This window comes from Prunus avium, chromosome 2 (assembly GCF_965620075.1).
Source record: "Prunus avium chromosome 2, drPruAviu1.hap1.1, whole genome shotgun sequence".
NCBI classification, from domain to species: Eukaryota; Viridiplantae; Streptophyta; class Magnoliopsida; order Rosales; family Rosaceae; genus Prunus; species Prunus avium.
The window spans coordinates 42,603,681-42,626,380 of NC_142285.1; the positions used below are offsets into that span (position 1 = coordinate 42,603,681).

The 22,700-nt window shown below is 36.5% G+C and overlaps 2 protein-coding genes across 2 annotated transcripts; one reads left to right on the forward strand and one right to left on the reverse strand.

The window, feature by feature from the left end:
* The first annotated feature begins 7,106 nt into the window (after positions 1-7,106).
* On the forward strand, positions 7,107-10,482 carry LOC110767613 (cytochrome P450 714C2-like). Its single transcript, XM_021971195.2, has 4 exons — positions 7,107-7,440; positions 7,571-7,800; positions 8,084-8,692; positions 9,540-10,482. Exons 1-4 carry the CDS (start codon positions 7,134-7,136, stop codon positions 9,966-9,968), a joined length of 1,575 nt encoding a protein of 524 aa, XP_021826887.2. The 5' UTR covers positions 7,107-7,133; the 3' UTR covers positions 9,969-10,482.
* Positions 10,201-22,020, reverse strand: TPP2 (tripeptidyl peptidase ii). Its single transcript, XM_021971405.2, has 34 exons — positions 21,663-22,020; positions 21,368-21,446; positions 21,201-21,274; positions 20,906-21,015; positions 20,716-20,796; positions 20,108-20,194; positions 19,882-20,024; positions 19,481-19,631; positions 19,273-19,395; positions 19,017-19,100; positions 18,725-18,912; positions 18,442-18,616; positions 18,215-18,336; positions 18,044-18,123; positions 17,594-17,652; positions 17,242-17,396; positions 16,401-16,579; positions 16,148-16,260; positions 15,910-16,080; positions 15,247-15,375; positions 15,034-15,134; positions 14,822-14,939; positions 14,620-14,699; positions 14,381-14,453; positions 14,054-14,139; positions 13,923-13,974; positions 13,708-13,842; positions 13,472-13,540; positions 12,824-12,916; positions 12,238-12,333; positions 12,022-12,120; positions 11,759-11,851; positions 10,946-11,110; positions 10,201-10,645 (listed from the first exon to the last, which is right to left on the reverse strand). The coding sequence occupies exons 1-34, from the start codon at positions 21,994-21,996 to the stop codon at positions 10,487-10,489; spliced, it is 4,056 nt and encodes a 1,351-aa protein (XP_021827097.2). The 5' UTR covers positions 21,997-22,020; the 3' UTR covers positions 10,201-10,486.
* Positions 22,021-22,700: the final 680 nt, after the last annotated feature.

Sequence of the window (22,700 nt, forward strand, 5' to 3'; positions counted from 1 at the left end):
TTTATGTTTTTTCAATCACAATTAAATATTTATCCTATGTACAAAATATAAGCTTAGCAATAGCCTTTTTAATCGTATCAAACCCTCGCCACTCAATTTTATTCCGTTTTATTCAATCAATTAATATACAAATAGAGGCAATTGTGAGGTTCATGGTGGAGGCCAGCACAAAAATGGTAGACAACTGGGCTAACCTCATAGATTCTGGCACTCAAGAAATCGATGTAGAGAGGGAAACTAGTTACAGCAGCAAGAGTGTTGGCAAGACCAGACCAGTTTTGGCATCAGTTACTAAGTAGCCAGCTTTAGCATCAGATTCGAAGAGGGTCGTTTGCAGCAACAGAGCCTTGCAAACGAATCTCTTCAAAGCAAACCGTTTTATGGGAGTTCCTTTTTGCAAATTATTATGGACCAAGAAAATCCTCGAGGTCAGAATACTTGTGAGAACCTATTTTTCAAAACAACTATATATTATATATATATATATATATATATATATATATTATTTATTTCAAAGAAATATTCATACTACATATTAATTATTTATTAATATAAATTTTTTTATTTAATATTTATTATGAAGACCTAAATGTTATAAAATCTTAAACTAGTATGAGATTATTCATTTAGATGAAAGATGACATCATTCTTATTTTCCGCTTATAGAGATTTGGAATTGGTGGATGAGTCATATTATTTCCTTACTTTTCTATCTTATCTTTTAGTGGTTTAAAATATTTTATATATATATATATATATATATTATTTGGTTGCATCCGTAGCCTCTTTATCATCATTTCTTACTTCAATCATTCATTCCAATTCTTTAGAATAGATTTCTATCATGAAGTAGTGTGTGTGTGTGTGTGTGTGTGAGAGAGAGAGAGAGAGAGAGAGAGAGAGAGAGAGAGAGAGAGAGAGAACTTGCGTGTTTTGTCTTGCAATATTTCATACTTATCATGGTGAGTGGGTTATGTAATGTGTTTTAAATGTTCTTATTTTGTGATAAATGTGAAAATCATGGATTATCATGGATTTATTCTATTTACAAATCTCTCTCTATTTTCAAGTCAAGCATGTTTAATTTGTGCAATACTTCACACAATATATATTATTTTGGAGTTTTTGTGTTTCATGGAACATGAGAACTTCAATGATGGGGTATCCGAAAGGATAAATGTACCAAACGGGAACATAGGGCAGTGAGGTTGATATGGGTCACGTGTTAGATACAATTTGTGAAGGATAACCAAGATATGAAGTAATGATGTGATATGATTTGGATTGTGTATCTTTTTATTATATTTTCTAGAGTGTGTAAAATGGCATCACTTGACTAGCATATTACATAATCTACTCACTAAGCGGTGGTTTGCTCATCCCTTACCTATTTTGTTTTCCAAATCAATTAATGGGTAAGACAAAGATGAAACCAGAGAAGTTGGATTAGTTTAGAGTGATAAAGTTTTATTTATCTAATGTACACTTGTAAGATTATTATTTATTTTTTTGTATAAGGGAAATGTATTTTAACCAAATTTTCAGTCTTTTTATTTTATTTCATTCAATTCACGCACCCTGATTCGAGAATATTCTTTATTCTTGGATCAGGTCGTGAAAATACTTGGGAAACAAATTCACCAACTAGTTTCGATTAGATGAGGGTCGTCTTGAAGCTGAACAGATGGCCAAAGCAATCGAAGAGGAGCTGGAGTGACGCGTGCACAAGAGCAAATCGAGTAAACTGCATATTTGGGCTTCGAGCTCAGAATCGGGCCCATGACCCGTCGATTCGAAAAGAACGACGTCACAAGTAAAACACATTGTTTTACCATGACGTATGGGCTTTTTCTTGTGGATTCCAAAGATTTCCATGTTCTAGACTAAAGTTTAAGCTATTTATTTGTCATGCTGCGTCACGTCTTCAAATAACTACTTTCTTGGATTATTAGGGTTATGAACAAGGAAGCTTTACAAATAATAAAGGCTTCAATTTAACCAGACAAGAATATATTATTGTGGATGAGTGCAAGACCTCTTTCTTTGGTGGTCATGAGACAACAACATTGGCAAATCACATGGCAAAGGCAAAGCCAGTTGGGGGAAAAGATTAAATCAAGTGGTGGGAGATATAAAGAAATTGATATATATATATAGGGTTTAGTGGTGCATGTGAATTTCTGTATAGCTAAAGTCTAATGTCTATCAAGCCGTAGATAGAATGTAACTGAGTTAAAGCATGGATATCAAAGTAGTACATGGCCTCACATTGTTAAGGCAAAATTCATTAATAGAGAGAGTCAACATCAATGAGTTGGCCGGAAAGGGATTAGTTTTCCTTATTTGCTTTCCTTTTTGAAATTTTGTTTTATCTTTGATCTTTCCCTTTCTTTCTACACATGCTCTCTGTTTGTGGTTCAAATGAAAGTTGCCTCAAGGGATTTCATTTATTAAAAGAGAAAAAAAGGAACTTGGATAGATGGTGGTGGATCAAATATTGGTCAACGGTCATATATGCAACAGATACAGAGTGGTGGATGGATTGGCCTTCTCTCAGTTCTGCCATTAAAGCAGCACTTTTGGATGCCACCTGTCAAAACCCCGGTGGCCTCACCGTCCACAAACAGATAGTATACATATACTAGTGTACATACATAATACTAGTGTACAGTTACAGTGTACATTCAGTAGTTGAGGTATGATTAATAGTTGGATGAAGAAATTAAAACGATGTTAATTATCGTAATTAATTGTAGTTAATGATATGATGATTGAGGTATTATTCATTCAGCAGCAGTGAGCAGTAAATGAAAGGCATTTTTCACATTAATCTAAAATGATAATTAAATAGTCAAAAGATTTGAACATTCTTTCTCATTGAGTCGAGTCAGTAAAGGAATCTCATTCAGCAGCAAAGAGATTTGAACCGCTTTCCTTTACTGACTGTTCCCCTCGCTATGAGTCGCTATAAACGTTTTTATTCCCCTCCCTCCCCAAATTAGATAATAAATTATTTCCTTATTTTCTCAAGGAGGTCTCTCGTGACGTCGAAACTCCATGACTTGCATTGCATGCATGCATGTATACAGGAAGTAGAGGTAAGTTGTGACACGGCTTCTCACTGTTAGGTGACAAAAGACAAGACTACAGACCAAAGGGGACGGAGAGGGTCACGTTTGGAATGTGTTTTGTGGTGAATTTCGAATACAAAACCACTACTTCATTTCCAATTTGACGATCGACGACTGAAATTTATTTATTTATTAGCTTTCTGTGTTAAATGTAGACAATTTCTCACTCACTCACTGTAATAAGAATCAACGTATGTCTTTGAAAGAAGCCACAAAAACCCTAAAGTTTTGTTTCAAATCCACCGAATAAAATAGCTTCAAGTCTAAAAGTAGCACCTAGCAAAGACGTCGATGCTATTTTATTCGATGTACATTTCGAAAAGTAGTGAAAGAAAGATTGATTATGATTCACGTTAATTAGTTTAATATATTGACATTCTCCCACTGATCTAATTAAGTATCGAGAACCATGGTTAGTGATGGAAAGAATTTAATTACATAATCAAACCACAAGTCAACGACCTCTCAAACAACAAAACAATAGTTTTGTCTCCAAAGTAAGTATGCAAATCAAACAATATGATTCTGATGTTGACTTGAGAGTTTAGAGGGACAATAATTTCATGAAAATACAAGTTAACGACATCAAATCTTTCTCAATCTTTTAATAGTTGAAAACTTGACAAGACAAGATACTCTCACTAGCTACTGAGAGCCCGGACTTGTCTTGTCTTTGAGCTTAATAGGGATGACAATAGCACTTGCCCTTTTTCTTACCTAAGACTTCTCCAACATTCTCTTTAACTATAGGAAATTGAAAAGGAAAATGCTAGGGAGACCAATTTGGGATACCAACTTTTGTACTAACTCTTTAATAGAGCGTGGGACCCATTGTATTGGTGGGCTCCACCTCTATTAGAGAGTTGGTACACAAGTTGGTATCCCAAGTTTGTCTCCTTAGCATGACCCGATGGAAAATAGTAACAATAATTAACTTCATCAATCATCTAAATAATTCACAACGTCAATTTTGCTATCCAACAATTTGACAAAAGAAAAGTTTACGCACATATATTTCACTTAATCAACTACGGCATGTTTGGTATTCTACTTGGAAAATGATTTCCCTACTCCAATTTTATTCACTTACACTCATTTTTTAGTTATAAAATAAAGTGTAAGTGGATAAAATTGGAGTGGAGAAATCACCACTCTTTTTTTAAACTCAAAAACAATTTTTGAGTCCAAAGCCCATAATTCGCGTTTGGTAAAGCCAATTTTTCAAAAACCCAAACTAAAAACACAAAAAGTGAGGTTTTACCTCTCTCTCTTTCTCTCTCGGCCACCAGGAGCATCGCCGCTGCTTTAAACCCTAAGCCCTTTGCTCCGCCGCCCTCAATTCTTTCCACTCCTTCTTGCCCTCCTCCCATTTCGACCTCTTCTTTGTGTTTCTTCCTTTCCACTTGGATTGGCTTCTATTTCTCCTTCTTTTTTTATTTTTTATTTTTTGTGGTTAATTTCAATTTGGGAATCTAGGATTTTTGATTTTATGATTTTAATTTTAATTTTGTTTAGATCTTAAAAGTAGTTTGGAGTTCAATACCAAACAAGTTTTAAAAAAGAATCATGATTTTTGAGAAGGATACTAGATAGGACCTTATTAGTTGAATTTATAAAGTAAATTAGTAAAAGGACGTGTTGAGGTGGGCACTTTCGTAAGAAGATCATAAGTGCTTTGAGTTCATGGATGACGTCCTAATTATTTTCTCACTCTAAAACGTGTCAAAACCAACCTTGTGCTGTATTGGGTGGAAATAGTTAGGAGTTGAGGAGAAAGTAGGAGATGTGAAAATCGTTTTCGTGCACTTGCGCACTAAAATAAGAAAAACAACTTGGAATTAGTAGATGAGAGCGTGTGGCTGCGGAATTGATCCCGTTTGCTTCGCATGCGCTGATTTTCTCATGTTGAATTGAAAGCATTTTTAAACTCAGAAATCATTCAATTTTGATATAAATATAATAAAGGACATGAAGAACCGCGGTGATGATAAACTCGTGACTTTATTTGAATTTTGACCGGAGAAAACAAAGACTGGGACTCATCTCCTCCTCACGAGGATTCAGGACAGGAGGATGGATGGACGGAATGTTCAATTATTCTATATTAAACAATATTCTAATTTGGTTTACCAAGTCCACCACAGGATCTCGATCGCTAGATATATATATATACATGCAGTGGGCCAGTGGGCCAGTGGCACTGTGTTTCAGTGTTAATGCAGAAGAATATCTTTATATAATTATTAGGGACGTAAAATTTACATTCATGCAAACAAACAGATTTAACATTTCCAGCCTCTTTCGTTGGTTGCCTCTCTCGTGCAAACTCTATGTAAATAGAATTTAGAAATCATGATGGGTAGGTTGATTCAAACCTAACAAACCTGCCCCCGCTATATATATTCAGTGGTCATCACCTACGACATCAATCCGTCAAATTCAACAGTAAAAGTATATATGCATGAAACACATATCTTTGAATTCAATCTATCTTAGTGAGAAAAGTTGGCCTCAAACTCGGAAATTAATGCATAAATAAACAATATAATCACAACGTCTGTCGAAACTGTTCTGTTCTAATAGAGTTTTTGGTCAAACACGATTGCACGTACTTAAAAGACATAGAAATTAATCCAACCATGTACGTGATAATCATGTATATATGTAACCTAAAGCTAGCTGCTTTATATCAACTTTTCCTAATTAAGTAATGGATGGTTAAAAGTCGTTAGGCATATTATTGGGTTACTAATTGGCATCTAGGACTAGTAGTGCAAAATTATTCCATCATGTACTGTGTCGCGCGTTGATTAGTTTGAAAATAGTATAATAGTATTGTATTAAGCACGTTTAATTAATACTAAGCTCTTGTAATTAACTTGGATATATAGTTTGTCACCTTTATTCTTCACGTGGAGAGTATATAGTTATTATAGTTAAACTTTAAATCTTGTGATTATACTTTTATTTAGAATGGTATCTCCATGGGAACATCAAAGTAAGACTGGAAATTAAAGCATTGAAAACCATCTAGCTAGTAATGAAAACGACGAGCTAACTTTATTTTTCCACAAATTCAACACATTGACAATTTTCATTCTACTTTTAGTTCTTGTTTCTGTTAATTATATATAACGCTAACTAATACTTTACTTTTAAATAAATTACACCAAATCCAAATTGGAGCTGCTGCCAATTTTTGAAGAACTAGACACAGAGAAATCAATTTTCTGTTTTATGGTCTACAAAGCGGTTGTTGATCTCCAACCACAGCCGTACACGTGGGAATATCTGACAATCAACAAGAACTATACGGACGGTGGCGTGCACACAGGACACACCCATATCCAGTTCGTACTGTAACACTTTTCAGCCGCATGCCCGGCGACTTGTATGAATGATCGAACCGCAACATAGAAAGTGATTAAAGTTTGGTCCATCTTTTGACAAAACAAAAATGAAAAGTAAAAATGAAAGAGAAAGAAAAGAAGAAGGAAGAGTGTTCAAAATGAAGCACCTGAACCCATTCAAACTTTTTCTTGACAAACAAGGAAAATACTTTTATAACGGGTCACAATACACTCAAATAGTACACATATAATAAAGTTATAACTATAACCCGGATTCAACAAATATATATGTCATTATTATTCATGTGGGTCGAACTTAGAACCTCCTTCAATCAACTGAAGATAAATACCATTAGACCAAAGACTAGTTGGTGTTGGTAGAACCGATTCGAAGTTAACTCGGCCTGTTCAACTCAAAAAATAAAAAGAAGAAGAAAAGAGAAGGTCGCTTAAATTAGGAGCGCAAAGTCAATTAATAATTAAAAAAGCCACGTCATTAGGTCATAGTCAAACTTCCGACATTCTTGAACCTCCCCATTATATTGGTTATTTCGTTTGATCAGCTTCTCTCGTCTATAAATACTGGCTCTCTTCTCTTGTTAAACTCACAAAACCATAAAAAAGGCTTAAAAGAGACGCACACAGAAAAGCGATGGAGTTCATTGGGTCATTTCAACTTTTCTTCTTCATCTTCATGGCCGCCATGGCCCTGCTGTACATGTGCTGCAGCTTAATATATTCGTTTTGGGTTTCTCCAGTCCTAGCTTACCGGAAGCTTAAGAAATATGGGCTAAATGGTCCATCTCCAAGCTTTCCATTAGGAAATCTCACTGAGATGAAAAAGAAGATCAATGTTAAAAGCTCGTCGTCTTCATTTGGGCAGCCTAACTCAAATATCATCACCCATGACATTCACTCAACTCTATTTCCTTACTTTGCTCGTTGGCAGAGCTCCCACGGTAATTAACAACATTACCCCACCAGCACTTTTTTGCACTTGCTTTCAAAATTAGTCATTAAGTATCAATTAGTGATAAATGTGTTTTACAGATTAACTAATTTTTTATTATGTTATATTCACACATGCAGGAAAAATGTTCGTCTACTGGTTAGGCACAGAGCCATTTCTGTACATAGCCGATCCAGAGTTGCTGAAAAAATTGTCTGCAGAGGTCACAGCAAAGAACTGGGGAAAGCCTGCTGTGTTTAGACGTGACAGAGCTGCCATGTTTGGTAATGGCCTCGTTATGTCAGAAGGTGATGACTGGGTTCGTCACCGCCACGTTATCACTCCTGCTTTTAACCCTACCAACTTGAAGGTCCCTCTCTCTCTCTCTCTCTCTCTCTCTCTCTCTCAAAGATGCTTTTTCTTATTTTCATTATATATATACATATAGCTTATTCTATTATGAGAATCTCATGTTTATAAAAACACCGGAATTGGCAAAGCATTACATTCCATACAAAGGTTAAAAAGCTTGTTTCTTAGAAAAGAATATAAAACCTTAATTGGGTGAAGCATTTTTTCTTCTAGTGCTTTGACTTTTAACATTTTTATATCAAATCCACTCAATTAGATTCCATGTGCAATCGATATTACAGGCAATGGCTAGCTTAATGGTGGAGACCACCAAAGAAATGCTGGATAACTGGGGCATCCTCATAGATTCCGGCGCTCAGGAAATCGACGTCGAGAGAGAAATCACTGCCACGGCAGGAGAAATCATCGCCAAGACAAGCTTTGGCATTAGTTACCAAAGTGGGCGACTAGTGTATGAAAAATTAAGAGCCTTGCAAATGACCCTCTTCAAAACGAGCCGTTTTGTGGGAGTTCCCTTTGGCAAAATAATGCACCCTAAGAAAACCCTCGAGGCCAGAAGACTTGGACAAGAAATCAACCAACTGTTCCTGTCAATCATCAGTGCTCGGAAAAAATCGATGAAAGAGTCGACGCCGCAGCACGACTTGCTCGGAATACTGCTTAAGCAAAGTGAACAAGGAGGTTTTACAAAGGCTTTAACCACACAGGATCTGGTGGATGAGTGCAAGACATTTTTCTTTGGCGGTCATGAGACAACAGCATTGGCAATCACATGGACAATGTTGCTTCTGGCGACTCACCAGGATTGGCAAGATCAATTGAGAGAGGAGATTAGGGAAGTGGTGGGAGATAAGGAGATTGATGTCAACATGCTTGCTGGACTAAAGAAGGTAATAATTCATTTATATACATATCTCGCACTGTCACATTACCATCCCATGCATGCATGCGTTGTTATAAACTTATACTTTGTGTGGTGCGTCTGGATTTCTCTGAAGATAAAGTCTAATGTCTTTCATACTATAAATATAAAATTCAATGCATGGAAATTAAAGTACATGTCGACCGATATATTTTTAAAGGGGCAATGGTTTCCAGATTGAAATTAATTAACTAAGGTTAGAGTAATTTTTTAGTGTTACCATCCAATAGACGGAAGACATATGGAATATGTCCAATGCAGTCCGCCACATGTCATAAGAAGAAATGCAGTAGGTTGGATAATAATTCCACATGTTCTATGTTTATTGGATGGTACACCAGACACGTGGTGTACCTGAAACATTTAAAAATTTCTCCCAAATCTGTAACCTAAAACTAAAAATAAACACAAGAAGAAGAAAAAATGTCAGATAGATTTGGATTTGGTCAAATGGTCAATGGTCAAACAACAGAGTGATACCTTTGGCCTCAGTCTACGGGTTAAGGCGCGTGGGAAAGCGAGCACATGATTCCCATTGTCACATATAGCATGACAGCCTCAAATATAATAACAAAGGAACACTTTTAATGTTGGATTGCCACCTGACAAAACACTAGTGGCTTCACCGGCCAATTGGGTTGCCACCTGGCAAAACACTAGTGGCTTCACCGGCCACTTGGCAAAACACTAGGGTCATACTGCAAGGAATGAGCACACTCTTGATTAATTGACATAACCCACGTTTGCATTTTAATTTGTTCTTTGATTAGACTAATATTTATGATTAGCTTAATTAATTGTAATTAATCATGCAGATGGGATGGGTGATGAATGAGGTTTTTCGATTGTATCCATCGGCACCAAATGCACAGAGACAAGCGAAAGGGGACATTCAAGTGAGTGATGACCTGGCAATTCCCAGTGGAACCAACATGTGGATTGACATAGTGGCCATGCACCATGACCCAGCTCTGTGGGGTGATGACGTCAATGAGTTCAAGCCGGAGAGGTTTAAAGATGACATACATGGCGGGTGCAAGCACAAGATGGGGTATTCGCCTTTTGGGTTTGGAGGAAGAATGTGCATTGGTCGAAACCTAAGTTTCTTGGAGTACAAGATTGTCCTAACCCTAATTCTGTCTAAGTTTTCTTTTACCATCTCTCCTACCTATTGTCACTCTCCTTCGATTGCGCTCTCTCTCAGGCCTTCCAATGGCCTGCCGCTTGTTCTCCATCCCCTTTAGTCACAATAAGGGCCTCGAGCTTCTATCGCTCTTAATTCCTCCATTGTATAAAAGGCAAATTAAGAATTGTATAATGCCTTTCAATTTTTACTATTATCTCAGGTCATTCAATTAATATATTCTTTCAGTATCTTTTAAATGGGCAATTCTAATCTGAAAGCAGTAACAATTAACAACAAATTCGATATTACACGAATAGGAACCTACAATTAACAAGAAAATGACGAGCTCATGAAGAACATAAAATCAAAGTCATTTTTATTTCACTATTAACACGGGTCTAAATAAAGGATAACACACACTACATGTGAACTGAGAGAAAAGAGTAGAGAGTTTCTAACAATATTAACCACAATCAGTATATGGGGAAAGCGGGAGGGAGAAATGATCACAGTTTACTGTCATAGGAACTATCCTTGAAGCAGTTAAAGACTCTAACCTAGTAAACAGGGCCTAGCTAGGACCTTATTTGATGCTTATTATTCAAGTCTATTTGATCTCTGTTATGGAGGAACCCCCTAGAAAAGAGGTAAATTCGCTGGAAAGCGGACATGCATCCATTGTTTCTCATGTGTCACCAAGTGTTTCCAACCGATCTCTTCAAGCAGGGAGATCTTCAATTCATAAAACTTCTTCTTGGGAGGCTCTCCATCGTCTTGGATTACGTCATTCAAAGCCTGCGCTTGTAAATGATCAAATCAGATAAGAAGGCTAATTCACTGAGAAATAATAACCAAAATCTGTTCTTGAACATGATAAAACATTCCTCTTTGACACCATTCCCAAGCAAATACAAACTTCAGAACTAGAACTGACATTTGAAGATCACTTTGTATGTTTCTAGAGTGTTCCTTATTCTTTTTAAGTTTTACTGGACCTGGAACTTATTATTGCATTAAATGGGATTATTCATGGTATTAGGCGTGATGAAGTGTGCTTAAGTTCCTAAGAGTGAGAGGGAAGAAGGAAAAAAATACCTTCAACGCTGTTCCAAGCCTTCCATAACGTCTCTCACGAAGTACTAAGAGGGTTCCAAATTTAGAGGACTTCACTTCAACCCATTTTTTAAGTTCTTTGAAGTTATCTTCAAACAAATCTTCAGTCTTTTCTGCTCCTTCTTCAGCCTTAGTGCGCTTATCACCCTGCAACAATAATTGTAATGATGCATGTGCTCCATTTAAATAATGGGTATAAGAAACAAATTGACCGTAACACTGGTAACTAAATAATGGGTATAAGAAACAAATTGACCGTAACACTGGTAACTAGATAACGTGCTCCTTATCAGCATTCATAGGTATGGAGAAATAATCTCAAATTATAAACCAAAAACAAAATATACCAGCATGTGAATGGTTGCACCAAGAAAGTGCACAATTCAATTTTCGACCCATGATTCATCCCTTGCTTGGGTTAAAGTAACCGACGCTCATTACGTTGGAGTTGGATGTCTACCATTAAAGGAATCAGTTATCAAATTTGCGTTACAAGTCTAGAAAATATTTAGCTCTTCTATGGATTTAAAAAAAAAAAAGAGTTCCTCAGATGTTTAAAGCTCAACGTCCTCAGAATGAATAATTTATTTCCTCTACAACAAAAATGCTTTACATTAAACTAGACATACTACCATCACAGGCTGACCAACTAAAAAATAAAATCTGGCTGTGCAACTTTGACATATTTTTACAAAACCATATGTTCATCTCATACTTTATATCAAAATTTAAAACCGCAAAGTATTAACCTAATAGAACGTAACTATGAAATTAAACAGAAAGAACTGTTCCAACCTGCAAAGATTCAATCTCTGCCAGTGCTAGTCCTTTTTGGTACAGCGCCTCTGCTAACTGATCACGGGTTGTCTCCATCTTCTTTTTAATTTTCTACAATAAGAAACAGTACTAGTCATTATTAACCAAGAAAGAAATTCAGGTGGAAAAAGCTTCTAGGATTTGCTGATTCTCTGAAAGAGTTTCAGCAGATCTCTGTTCATATTGGTTTTAAGAAAGAGAGTTATAAAAATAAATAAATAAATAAGTTAACACATACACACCTCTGCCTCTTCATCATCGGGATCACTTCTGAGTGCAAAAAATTTTGCTAGCTCATCTTTGTCAACACTGTCAACCACCTCATTTGCTGCATCAATAACCTGCAAAGCGGCACATGGTAACTGCTATCAGATCACCGCATAAACCCATCCCTCAAGGTATCTATTAACAATATACAAAACTACATCATTCTTGACCACACACTTGTGCTACACTACCTCTTTTTCATGGCCGACTTTGTCCTCAATAATGCTTCGAGAAAGCAAACCTTCCAATATCTTTGCAAGCAATGGAGTGTATTTAGGGTATTCAGACTGTAAAGAGAAACATAGGGTACATACGATGGATGAGTCATACATACAACATAAACTTTACACATTATATAGAAATCCGAAACAGACTTAAAAAACAGATACTCAATTATTGACGAAATATATTTGTACATACACTGAATGGAAGTAAAAATTAACAGTTCAGAACGTGTAGTTCCGGAACAGATTTCAAAGTAGTTACTCAATGGTGAGTGTCGTGTGCTTGTGTAAAATATGCAAAGTTAATAACAAGGTACTCAGAAGTCAAAGCCCCACTATCCATGTTGAATGAATGTACAAACTAACTGAAATAAGAGCTGACCAGCCTCATTTCAAGATTCAGTTGAAAAACCTTACACCCTACCATGTAGAGAATAGATGAAAATGAGTTTAAATAAATCTTTTCTCCCATGTTAAAGAAAAACATAAGATGGTCAATTCCTGATCATATAACCTAAATCATTAAGCTATATCATAACAATATGAGCTAGACCTTGAGAGAGGAAGATAATTTTTTCCACTCTGAGAATTCTTCATCAGTGTCTTGTTTCAGGCTTGCAAGAACTTTAATCTTTGCATCTCGAACCTGATTCACAAAGTATAGACAATAAGCATCAGTGTCGCAGATAGTGATGACTCAATGGAAAAATCTGCAACCAACTTTGAAAATCCATAAATAAGGGTAACTGAATGTATGTGCCACACAAATATCAGGTTTTTCAACGTTCTATACTGAAGCATGGTGATACTATAATCACAGGTAGATGTAAGTGAGCCTAGCGGGGTCCTCAACGAAAGGGGAACACAAACAAACCCACAAACAAATCCTTGACAATATAAGACAAACATAAGTATGGGTGTATGTCTCCCTGTAGGTGCACCTATGTGAGAAACCCACTACTAAAATAACAGCTTTTGTATGAGCATCTTGACAAAAAGATGGCACCTTAAGTAACTCTATCTATGATTTTACTACAAATCTCCAAACAAGTGTTGGAGACAGGTGGAAATGAGTAGCATGCCATCGACTTTGCCAATTTGAAAGTCAGAAGTAACCTAGAATTTTTTGCCAAAGTAACCTGCATGAAAATCTGATGCATCCAGTCAGATGAAGAAACATTAGTCTATGTGCCTTGCATACCTCTTCGTCTAATCGCTCAGATATACCCTTAGTTGAAGTAGAAGAACCTTTTCCTTTGTCCTCGTCCAGCTGCAAAAGCATTGTAATAAAAACTATTTACATACACATGTTATTTGGTCAAATAACAGCAAAAATGGTATATCTAACCAAAGCTCAGCTCAGCTGGTCAGTCACATTAGGACGTATATGATGTCTTAGACTACTGGAAAACAATACAAGGCAGCATATATAAAAACCTTATTTGGTGGCACTATATATGATATCTGATAAGACACAGGATTCTCTAGTGGATTTTTCCCCTCTCCCTTTTCAACATACGATAACTTCCCATATGAGATCGCTCCTAGTAAAACAGATCCTTGTGGAGAAAACTGCAGAAATTTCATAAGTAGTATTAAAAACTTTCAACACTAACATCAAAATAAAAGTAAAAAAAAAAAACATAACAAACCTTTGGGATTTTGTCTTTGGATGGTGGACCCAAATAGATTGCTTCTTTCTTCCTACAACAATTCCAATAAGTTAAATAGCATTACAAAATGACATTATTAAACCACAAGAATAAATTATTCAGTCGCATACCCTGGAACTAAAACGGAGGACTTATAAGAACCATTTCCCGTCAAAGAGCCATCAGGTTGGGAGAAAAAGCTCAATCGGATTACATCCTGGTTTAGAAGGAAACCAGAGCATTTAAAAGGTAATGAAACACAGACGCATTGATCACAAAATGCCCCTTCTGATAATGACACATTGATTTGAACAGATTCAGGGGAATAACAGATAATCTTATACAGTTTTGATTCAATACACCACTTGTTCAAATATAACACAAAATCAGGTTCTCAAACCGTCCTGACAAAGCATTTATTCAGACTATAAAGATCATTAAAGAGATTGTAACTCTACCTTCTCTTCCAACTTCCTCTCAATGAACAACACCAGCTGCTTCAACTTTTCCAAATATTGCACATTGTCGTGTCTAAGGTTGAAACACCTCATATTAGATAAAGTTTCAATAGCAGCAAGTTAAGATAAATTCATAACCAAGTCTTGGACTTAAAACTAAGTATTTCACAACATTTCAACAGCGAAATAATAGCATGTACGGGCATGCTGGTTATGTGTTGTCTCAAAAAGGACCATACCTCAGATATAGCCGTAAATTGTATTCACCCTTGGGCAGTTTTGCAGAACTTGGATAAGTGTCACCCATTGCATATACACGCTGTGATCAGAAAGGTAAAAAGAGTAAGAAATTCCAAAGAAAAGAGTACATTTACAACTACCAAAGCGTTGTAATAATAAACCACAAATGAAGTTATGCAAAGGAACAAAGCTCAAAAGTACCTTGTTTGCATCAGAGATCATATAAAATTGAGACTCAAATTTAGTGTCGTACACGCGATTGTTAAGTAGTGGAACTTGAGGCTTTACTTCAGCTCCGTCTTCCAATTTGAACTTGTAACTGAAAGAACCAGAACAGAAAGGGTCGATTACAATAAAGCACAAAGTGCAGTCATTCAAAGCAGCAAATTAAGAAACATCAGATCACAACTCACGTTAAAGTAAGTGCCAGAATACGTTTTTCTGAGGGTAGTTTGTCACGATCTGTTGGCAGAGTAAAAAGTTTACACTCAACCGGCCGATATGGAATTCTTATCTGCAAGTTTATCTCAAAGGAAGAAGACACCATATTAGAACAGAACTGGTAACACACAGTTAAGGAACAACATATATGGTCACCATCATCTATACAAGAGGAGCAACTTCACCTTGTTTAGAATAGCAGCTGGTGCAAGTTTCTCAGAAGCCAGTAGAGCTCCAGCTTCAATTCTGATCGGTGCTTCACTTCCATCAAGTACTACTTCATCTTTATTAATGTTAATCCCATGAAATACAATCTGAAACATTTATACAAAACCCGCATGTAAGGCTCTCCAATGAAGTTCATTACAAACATCAAATTCCAGAAGATTTTTCCTGCCTATTTCCCCCTCAAAGACACCACATGACTGACAACAAAACTAAATTTAATTGTTATAAAAGTTTTTCAGATTTATCTCTAAAGAGATAAAAGTAATAAAATAAAGGATTTCCAAAGAAGGAAATGTAAGATAGTATCAGTCAGAAGGATATGTGAGATACTTTTTCTACAAGTTGAAGAATTTAAACAAGTCTATCAGTTGGGTGATGACGCAGTTTCTCAAAACTCAATTAATATGGAGGAAAAAAACATAAGTGGAAATATAAGAAGATAACGTAGAAATCAAATGAGTTATTATAACATCAGAATAATAGAGAACTCCCGGAAGTTAACCACAAAGAAAATTCATGGCATCATCAGTAAAAGTAAAAATCTAAGGAATAGTGGAAAATAAACAATAGAAGTGTTACAATTTTACTAGATATGCTATGTCCAAATACAAACAGCATACCTCAAAATCCACATTAGTTGTTTCATGACTTCCTATCCCACTCGACCAAAATTGAGCAATAGCTAATTCCATTGTCTGACCACCCACAACGGGAAATGAAAAGCTTTTGGAAGCCGGAGAAGAGAATGTTACAACACTCTCCCATTTAAGAGGTCTTTGCAGGGGACAAAGCTGGACATTGCAAGCATGTTAAAGCAGGCTTACACCATTTGATATAAGTTTTAACTGCAAGCTATACCTGAACAGAGTCAATAAAAAATCTTCGTGCTGTATCAAATCCTGATGTTTGCATGGTTGCTTCAACCCATGTAGCACCAAGAGGTACTTCTATAAATCTCCTTTCTATGTGGCCTAACCATCAAGAAAAAGAATTGCCACCATCAAAGAATTGTCCATATGATTAATACCAGCCAATTCAAAACACAAGCAGCTAAGAATAAACTGTTTGTAACAAGAAACAGAGAAGAAAGACAACTAACAATGCCTCACACCTGGCAAAAATGACATCCTAGAAAATGGCAACAGTGGAGGTCGATTTATCACAGCTATAGGCTTTGTTATAGTAACAGGGATTCTGAAAAGGGGGCCGCGCCCTGGTGCTTTGCAATCAACACCATATAGTTCATAATAGTGTAGACCTTCACTAAGGTTGGTGGGATCCACAACTATGCTGAAAAGATAAGGAAAGAGAACTTGTAACTGATGATGAACAAACTAACACTTAACTTACCCATACATACAAAATATATTAAGGAGATTAGATGTAAAGATCATAAGATTAAAGAGTCTAAAAATAAAGAAATGTTAAAACTCTTAAGACAGCACAGAAATAGTTAAATATCATACAAGCAGCTTATGATAAACCAACATGTGCTTTTGTTCCTTCTGCATGTATATGTCCGTGCATATATATTCCAATGATGGAAAATTGTATCAGAATGAAGCTTAATTCCCTGCCCATTCGCTCTGTTCTGGGAATTTGGTTCACAAGTAAATGTCTATGCCATAGTTTGGGAGCAGGGAGCACCCTCAAGAATATGCACTCACAACTAAAACAGATGTTGTGCTATGCTCCAAGCCACATATAAAAGTATGACAACACACAAGATGCATGCATGCAATGCAACAGTTGAGTCATGCATTCTTTTAAAGATAGAGCATGCAAATTGGCATCGCAGAAAAACAGGTTAGTCAATTTTATACATGAAGAAAAACAGGAGAAAACAAATCTGAAAAGAAAAAGGGCAAAAATCAGTGACAAGTAGAATTAGAGCTAATATGTGGACAATTAACAGACAAAAAAAAAGGCACATTGAAGTAGTGCTAACTAACTTGAAGCTACGCCCATTATGAGTAAGAAGGAGAAAATCAGGAGCCCTCACAACCGCCTTCTCACTGGAATGTAACTCGATGCACTCCTCAAAAGGAACCAATTCTTCTAAATTACTTGCACCTTCGTGAAATTTTGGTTCAACTTGCACTGTCCACTGTTAAAAACACTACTTCAGCTATATATAAATCGACAGACGCAATGAAATTCAAAATTGGGACTGAAAGAAATGTTGCAAAAGTTGTTCTTAGCAAGTTTACATCTAAAGAAAATAACCGTAAATAGGAAACCACAATAAATCTTAAACTACATATTCATATTATGAAATTCCAGCATGTCAATAAATAATTTTACCTCAGTAGATTGTTTGAAAGCACTAGCCTCCCTTAAGTAGATTCCTCGTGATGTGGGTGCTGCCATCAAATTACAGTCACAAAGTAAGTTCAGTGCATTAACATAACCTAAAATCAAGAGAACAATTCTCGAACATAGAGTGATTACCAAGAACCTAATAACAAGTGAACTGAAAACTGAAACCTGAATAGATCCATGCTGAGGTTATATCAGACTTAATATATTAGCATGCAGAAGGGCATTACCAAATCTTCCAAAATATTTACATATTTAGCCTTTTTTTCTTCATAGGAAACATGCTTAACAATTTAGAATTATCAAATTTTGGAGGCAATCATCCCATCAAGCAAGAAAATAGGAAGTCTCATGCTAAAATTGGGCATGCACCAGCAATTTTGCGCTTTTCAATGAAGAGTGGGAGAAATAGGAGCAGGGTGGCACTAAACTTACTTGGTTTACCAGATTGATTTATCTTTATCTGATACCAAACACATGGTACATCCCGGGTCTGCCTTAGATATTCATGTGCCCTGATAATCAGTAAATGATCACGATTTATCTCAAAATTACATGCAGAAATCTATAGTAGGAAGGAGTGAAGGCCCAGATCAAAAGTCTAACTTGTCAACTTGCATAAGCCCTTCTCCAGTTGATAGTTTATCTTCTGGTAGACCGCCTATTGTAACAGATGTATTTTCAAGAGCCTTCCTTACACTATATGGACTCACGGGAATACCTTCAGCCTGCCAAAAACAATAGATTTTAGGAAGTTACACCCCAAAATAAACATCTGTACAAACAATGTCAAAAGAAAAAAAGACAAAACTACTAATGCATAACAGAAGTACCTTCAATGCACTTATGAGCAAAGCAATTCCCCCACAAGCAGATGGAGATGACATTGATGTTCCATTCATGAGCATGCGTCGTTGAAGAGTCCATGTAGGAACAGGAGCAACAGCCGCACCAGGAGCACTTATACAGACACCAAGATCTCCATCGGCGGTTGGTCCACGGCTAGACCTGCATATCAAGCATAACTTCTCATGAAACTAGAAGACCAACCTAAACGAAGTCGAATGTGGGAGCTCACATTTAAAATTGGAAGTCAGAAAAATGAATTTTATATACCAAGTGTACTCAAGCCCTTCACCAGGGGCTTCAACTACACAATGAGCACCAGCAGCCATTGCTGGAGAGACGTATGCACCAACTCCTATAATGCTTGATGTGGTACCACCAGGTGCTCCAACAGTGCTCAGTGCTGGCCCACTATTGCCAGCACTACTCACAAATATTAGACGGTGCTTGTTCACAGCCTAGTTTTATAGCATCCATGGATAGATATTGAGAGCATAAAAAATAAGAGCAGGAAAAAAAAATTGTAGTCAAACGAGCCAGACACAAATTTAAGAAATCATACTTCATTAACGAGGTCAACAAAACGCCCATAGTCTGGCAGTAAAGTAGGTTCTCCATAACTCATGTTGATCAAATCACACTTATGCTGCAGAAAACATTACAGTAAGGACATCATTATACTAACCTATACAACGCATTGGATTCCCTATAATACATGACCACCAGTGGCATAATGCTGAACTCCTAAACAAGACTTGGACAAACTACAACTGCTGATTATCTTAGAGAGATTAGAAAATAATCGAATTTTAAAGTACCTCCACAGCAGCAATCAAGGCTCGAGTCAAACCAGTTCCTGTCTCCATTGAACCTAAGCGCGAGTCTCCAATTTTACAAGATATTAGTTGTGCTCCAGGTGCAACTCCATTCAACAGGGGCTCCTAAGAACAACCGCGTGTATCATAAGTATGTTATCCTAACATTGAGAAAAAGTGCAGCAAATGGATAAAACGTACACAATAGTACCTTTGGGTGGAAAGCAGTAGCAATACCAGCAACATGAGTGCCATGGGGAGAGCTATCTGTCACAATACTTACGATATTCCCTTCATCATACACATTAACAACAAATGTGCAGGCATCTAATTTGCTAAAAACACCGTATTTTCGTTCTATCCTGCAAGAAAGTTTATTCAAGTCAAAATTCTATAGAACTGATCCATGATCATAACCACCCTATTGGAAAATAAAACACCAAACACAAATAAGTTTGCAATTGAGAAATCAAAAGGACTTTTCAGATGTAAAATTGTTTGGTATCACTATACACATTTTATAACCATAAATAATTAAGTATATCTTCCTTCTTTGCCTCAACATCATTATACTTTTCTAATGAAATTGCCACTAAACCAAGCCAACCATACCTATAATTAGTTAGGGGCACAAAGTCTGCAAGTTTTCCACAATCTGGGTTATCCTCAAGAGTCTGTGTGTCAAGGGCAACCCTCCATACTTCTCCATTATGCCATACAACAGCATCTATGACAGGGCCTTTGTCATCATAGGTCTAGAAAACAAATTATCACCTTTAAGAGTTGCAGAGGAAATTCAAAATTTTAAAAAATAAAAAATTTAATATTTGGCACTCACATCAGCTTGCTTTTGTAGGTAATCAACTCTATTTTGCAGGTCCTCCCGAGCCCTTTTCAAGTTAGCATCATCCACTTTACTGTGTTTCTGGAAATATGGTAACATAAAGAGTTACACATTTAGGAGCAATGCGATGCAAGCATACTCTGCTAATCATTTATCAGAGTGAAACAGCTGGAAAGCTTGCATGTACATTTTCTATAAGAATTGATCAGATTATGGTAAAGTTGATCAGAGATGCTTTACAATGTGAACGTATATACATTTCAAATGATTAAGTGTTAGCAGTTTTGAATCGGTACCCTTATCTACATAGGTACAATATACGAAAATGAACTACTTTGAACGAAAATGCAATCCAGTTACACAACATATGCAAAGAGGAAGTGCATAATATAAGAATCCATGTAGGCAAGAATGCAAAGAGAAAGTGTATATTAAGCTTACTTGAAAAGTGCAATAATAATCTTTTCCAGTTTATTTAACATTTTCAACTGCATTTATGGTGTGCTTATATCAAATTAATAACATAGGATGGATTAAATGGGTAATGTGCGCTCTAAGGATCATGTATATGCAAGAAATCAAGAATCAGCATATTAAAAAACCTGGTCAAATTCATGAAGATGCTTAACAGCCTCGGCAATTTCTTCTTGGTTTTGTTCATCCCATTTTTTCCTTCTTTCTTTCTGTCAATTAAAAAGAGGTCAAATTTGATCACTATCATCTGAAGTGATGATGTAGACTATAAATACAATTCCAGTAAACTAATCAATGGATCATAATGTCAATGCTTACCTTCAAGCGAGAAGTCAATGTATCTGTAAACAACTCGTATACCAATTTATAACCCACATGCCATTCACCAGAAGGATTTTTCCATGAGGAGTCGACAACCAGAGATGCTCCTGTATGAAACTTTGCATTAAAACCCAAGCATGGCATTTTTGAAAACAGAGCTTAGCTCACGATTAGATAGTCAATCAAAAGCATAAACACAGGCTACAAAGCTTAAAGAAAATGCAGGAAATTTTAACGAAAATAAAAGCAGAAGCAATTGCATGCATACACACATCTACAACAAGAAACTAACCGGAAGCTCCACGAATAGAACCGTTTTCATCGGCCTTCACTACCTTTGAAGTATCAACATCACCACTCCCAGTACTGAAAAATTAAAAGAGAAAAGTTGTCAGATTAAATCAAAGGTTCTAACAATACCAATGGCATGCTCAAATAAATTAGTTCAGTTATAGTTACCAATCAAGAACATCTAGGATTTTCGGCTTTCCATCTGATGTAACTTGTAATCCAGAAGCAGCAGGGTCCACTCCAGAATCTGATTCACAGTTTCAGTTCAACAACTTAAGTTCCTCGCCCCAGAAAATCAAACCAATAGTTCTTTTATCTTTTGTCAACTAAATTCATTTTCCTAATTATGCCTAGCACAACAGATTATCTTTCTTTCTTATCAGTTCGTTCTTAACAATTCAACTTTCTTTCTCGTTTTCTCTTCTTGCAAGCAGAAATTAAGCAATTGGACTGATGAAGATACCGAAGATAGCGATGAGGGCGCCACGGCCGTCGTAATTGGGATGAGCCTCGATGAAGCGATCGGCGCCAATCTCTTTCTTCGGCATGAGGGAGGCCAAGAACGTGGACTCGGTCAGTTTGAAATTGAGCAGAGAACCATTAGCCTCACCACCACCTCCACCAATTGCAGAACAAGGCATTGCCCTATCTCTACCGATGCTACTTCTACTCTCTCTCGTTCTTCTTGCTTTCCTGAGCTTTTTGGGTCTAATGAGTAGTGAGAGAAATGGCGAGTGTAGTGAGAGTCGTGACGTGGGCAAATACGGCAATTTGATTAAAACTACTGGGCATTGCATCGTTTTTGTATATTTTTTGCCAAAAATAAATGAACAAGGGTGGTTTGGTAATTTAGGACTGTGGTGGCGGCGGTGACGAGGTGGTGAAGTGCAGCAGTTTTGGGACAGCTGGTGGAAGCCACTTTTATTTCTTTTTTCGTCAAAACAGCTGGTGGAAACCGCGACGGGGTTTTGTTGGATTGGATGTAAATAAATGGGTGGTGAATTTATCATTTGTCATGGAAATTACTTGTTTGTCCTTGTAGGGATTGCAAATGATGGGATAGGAGGAGCCTTCGTTTTCCTTTGTGGGAAATACCAATAAAGTACAATAGTATATGACCAAGACCAAGATATTCAGATTTAAAAAATTAAAAATTAAAAAGCTTATTTGTTCTAGCGAACTTGGCTTCATCTGCATAGGTTAAAATCTCATATATTTGGGTCTTTCAACTAATTAGAGTTTGAGAGATTCCTGTCTAGAATAGGAATAGCAACTAGTAAGGTAGAAGGAAAGAAAAAGAAAAAAAAAACCTAGCAAGATGACTGTTAATTGAACTTAAACAATAGAGAAGAGATATGGGTACGTAGGCTCATTCGGTTTAAAATCTGAAATAGAAAAACACATGTACATGTATCTCGGCGGCAAGGGCAGAGGGAGCTAAGGCCCAGGGGGGTTCTTATGCCCCCTCTCAATATTATTGAGGCTTTTGTTTTCTTAGCAC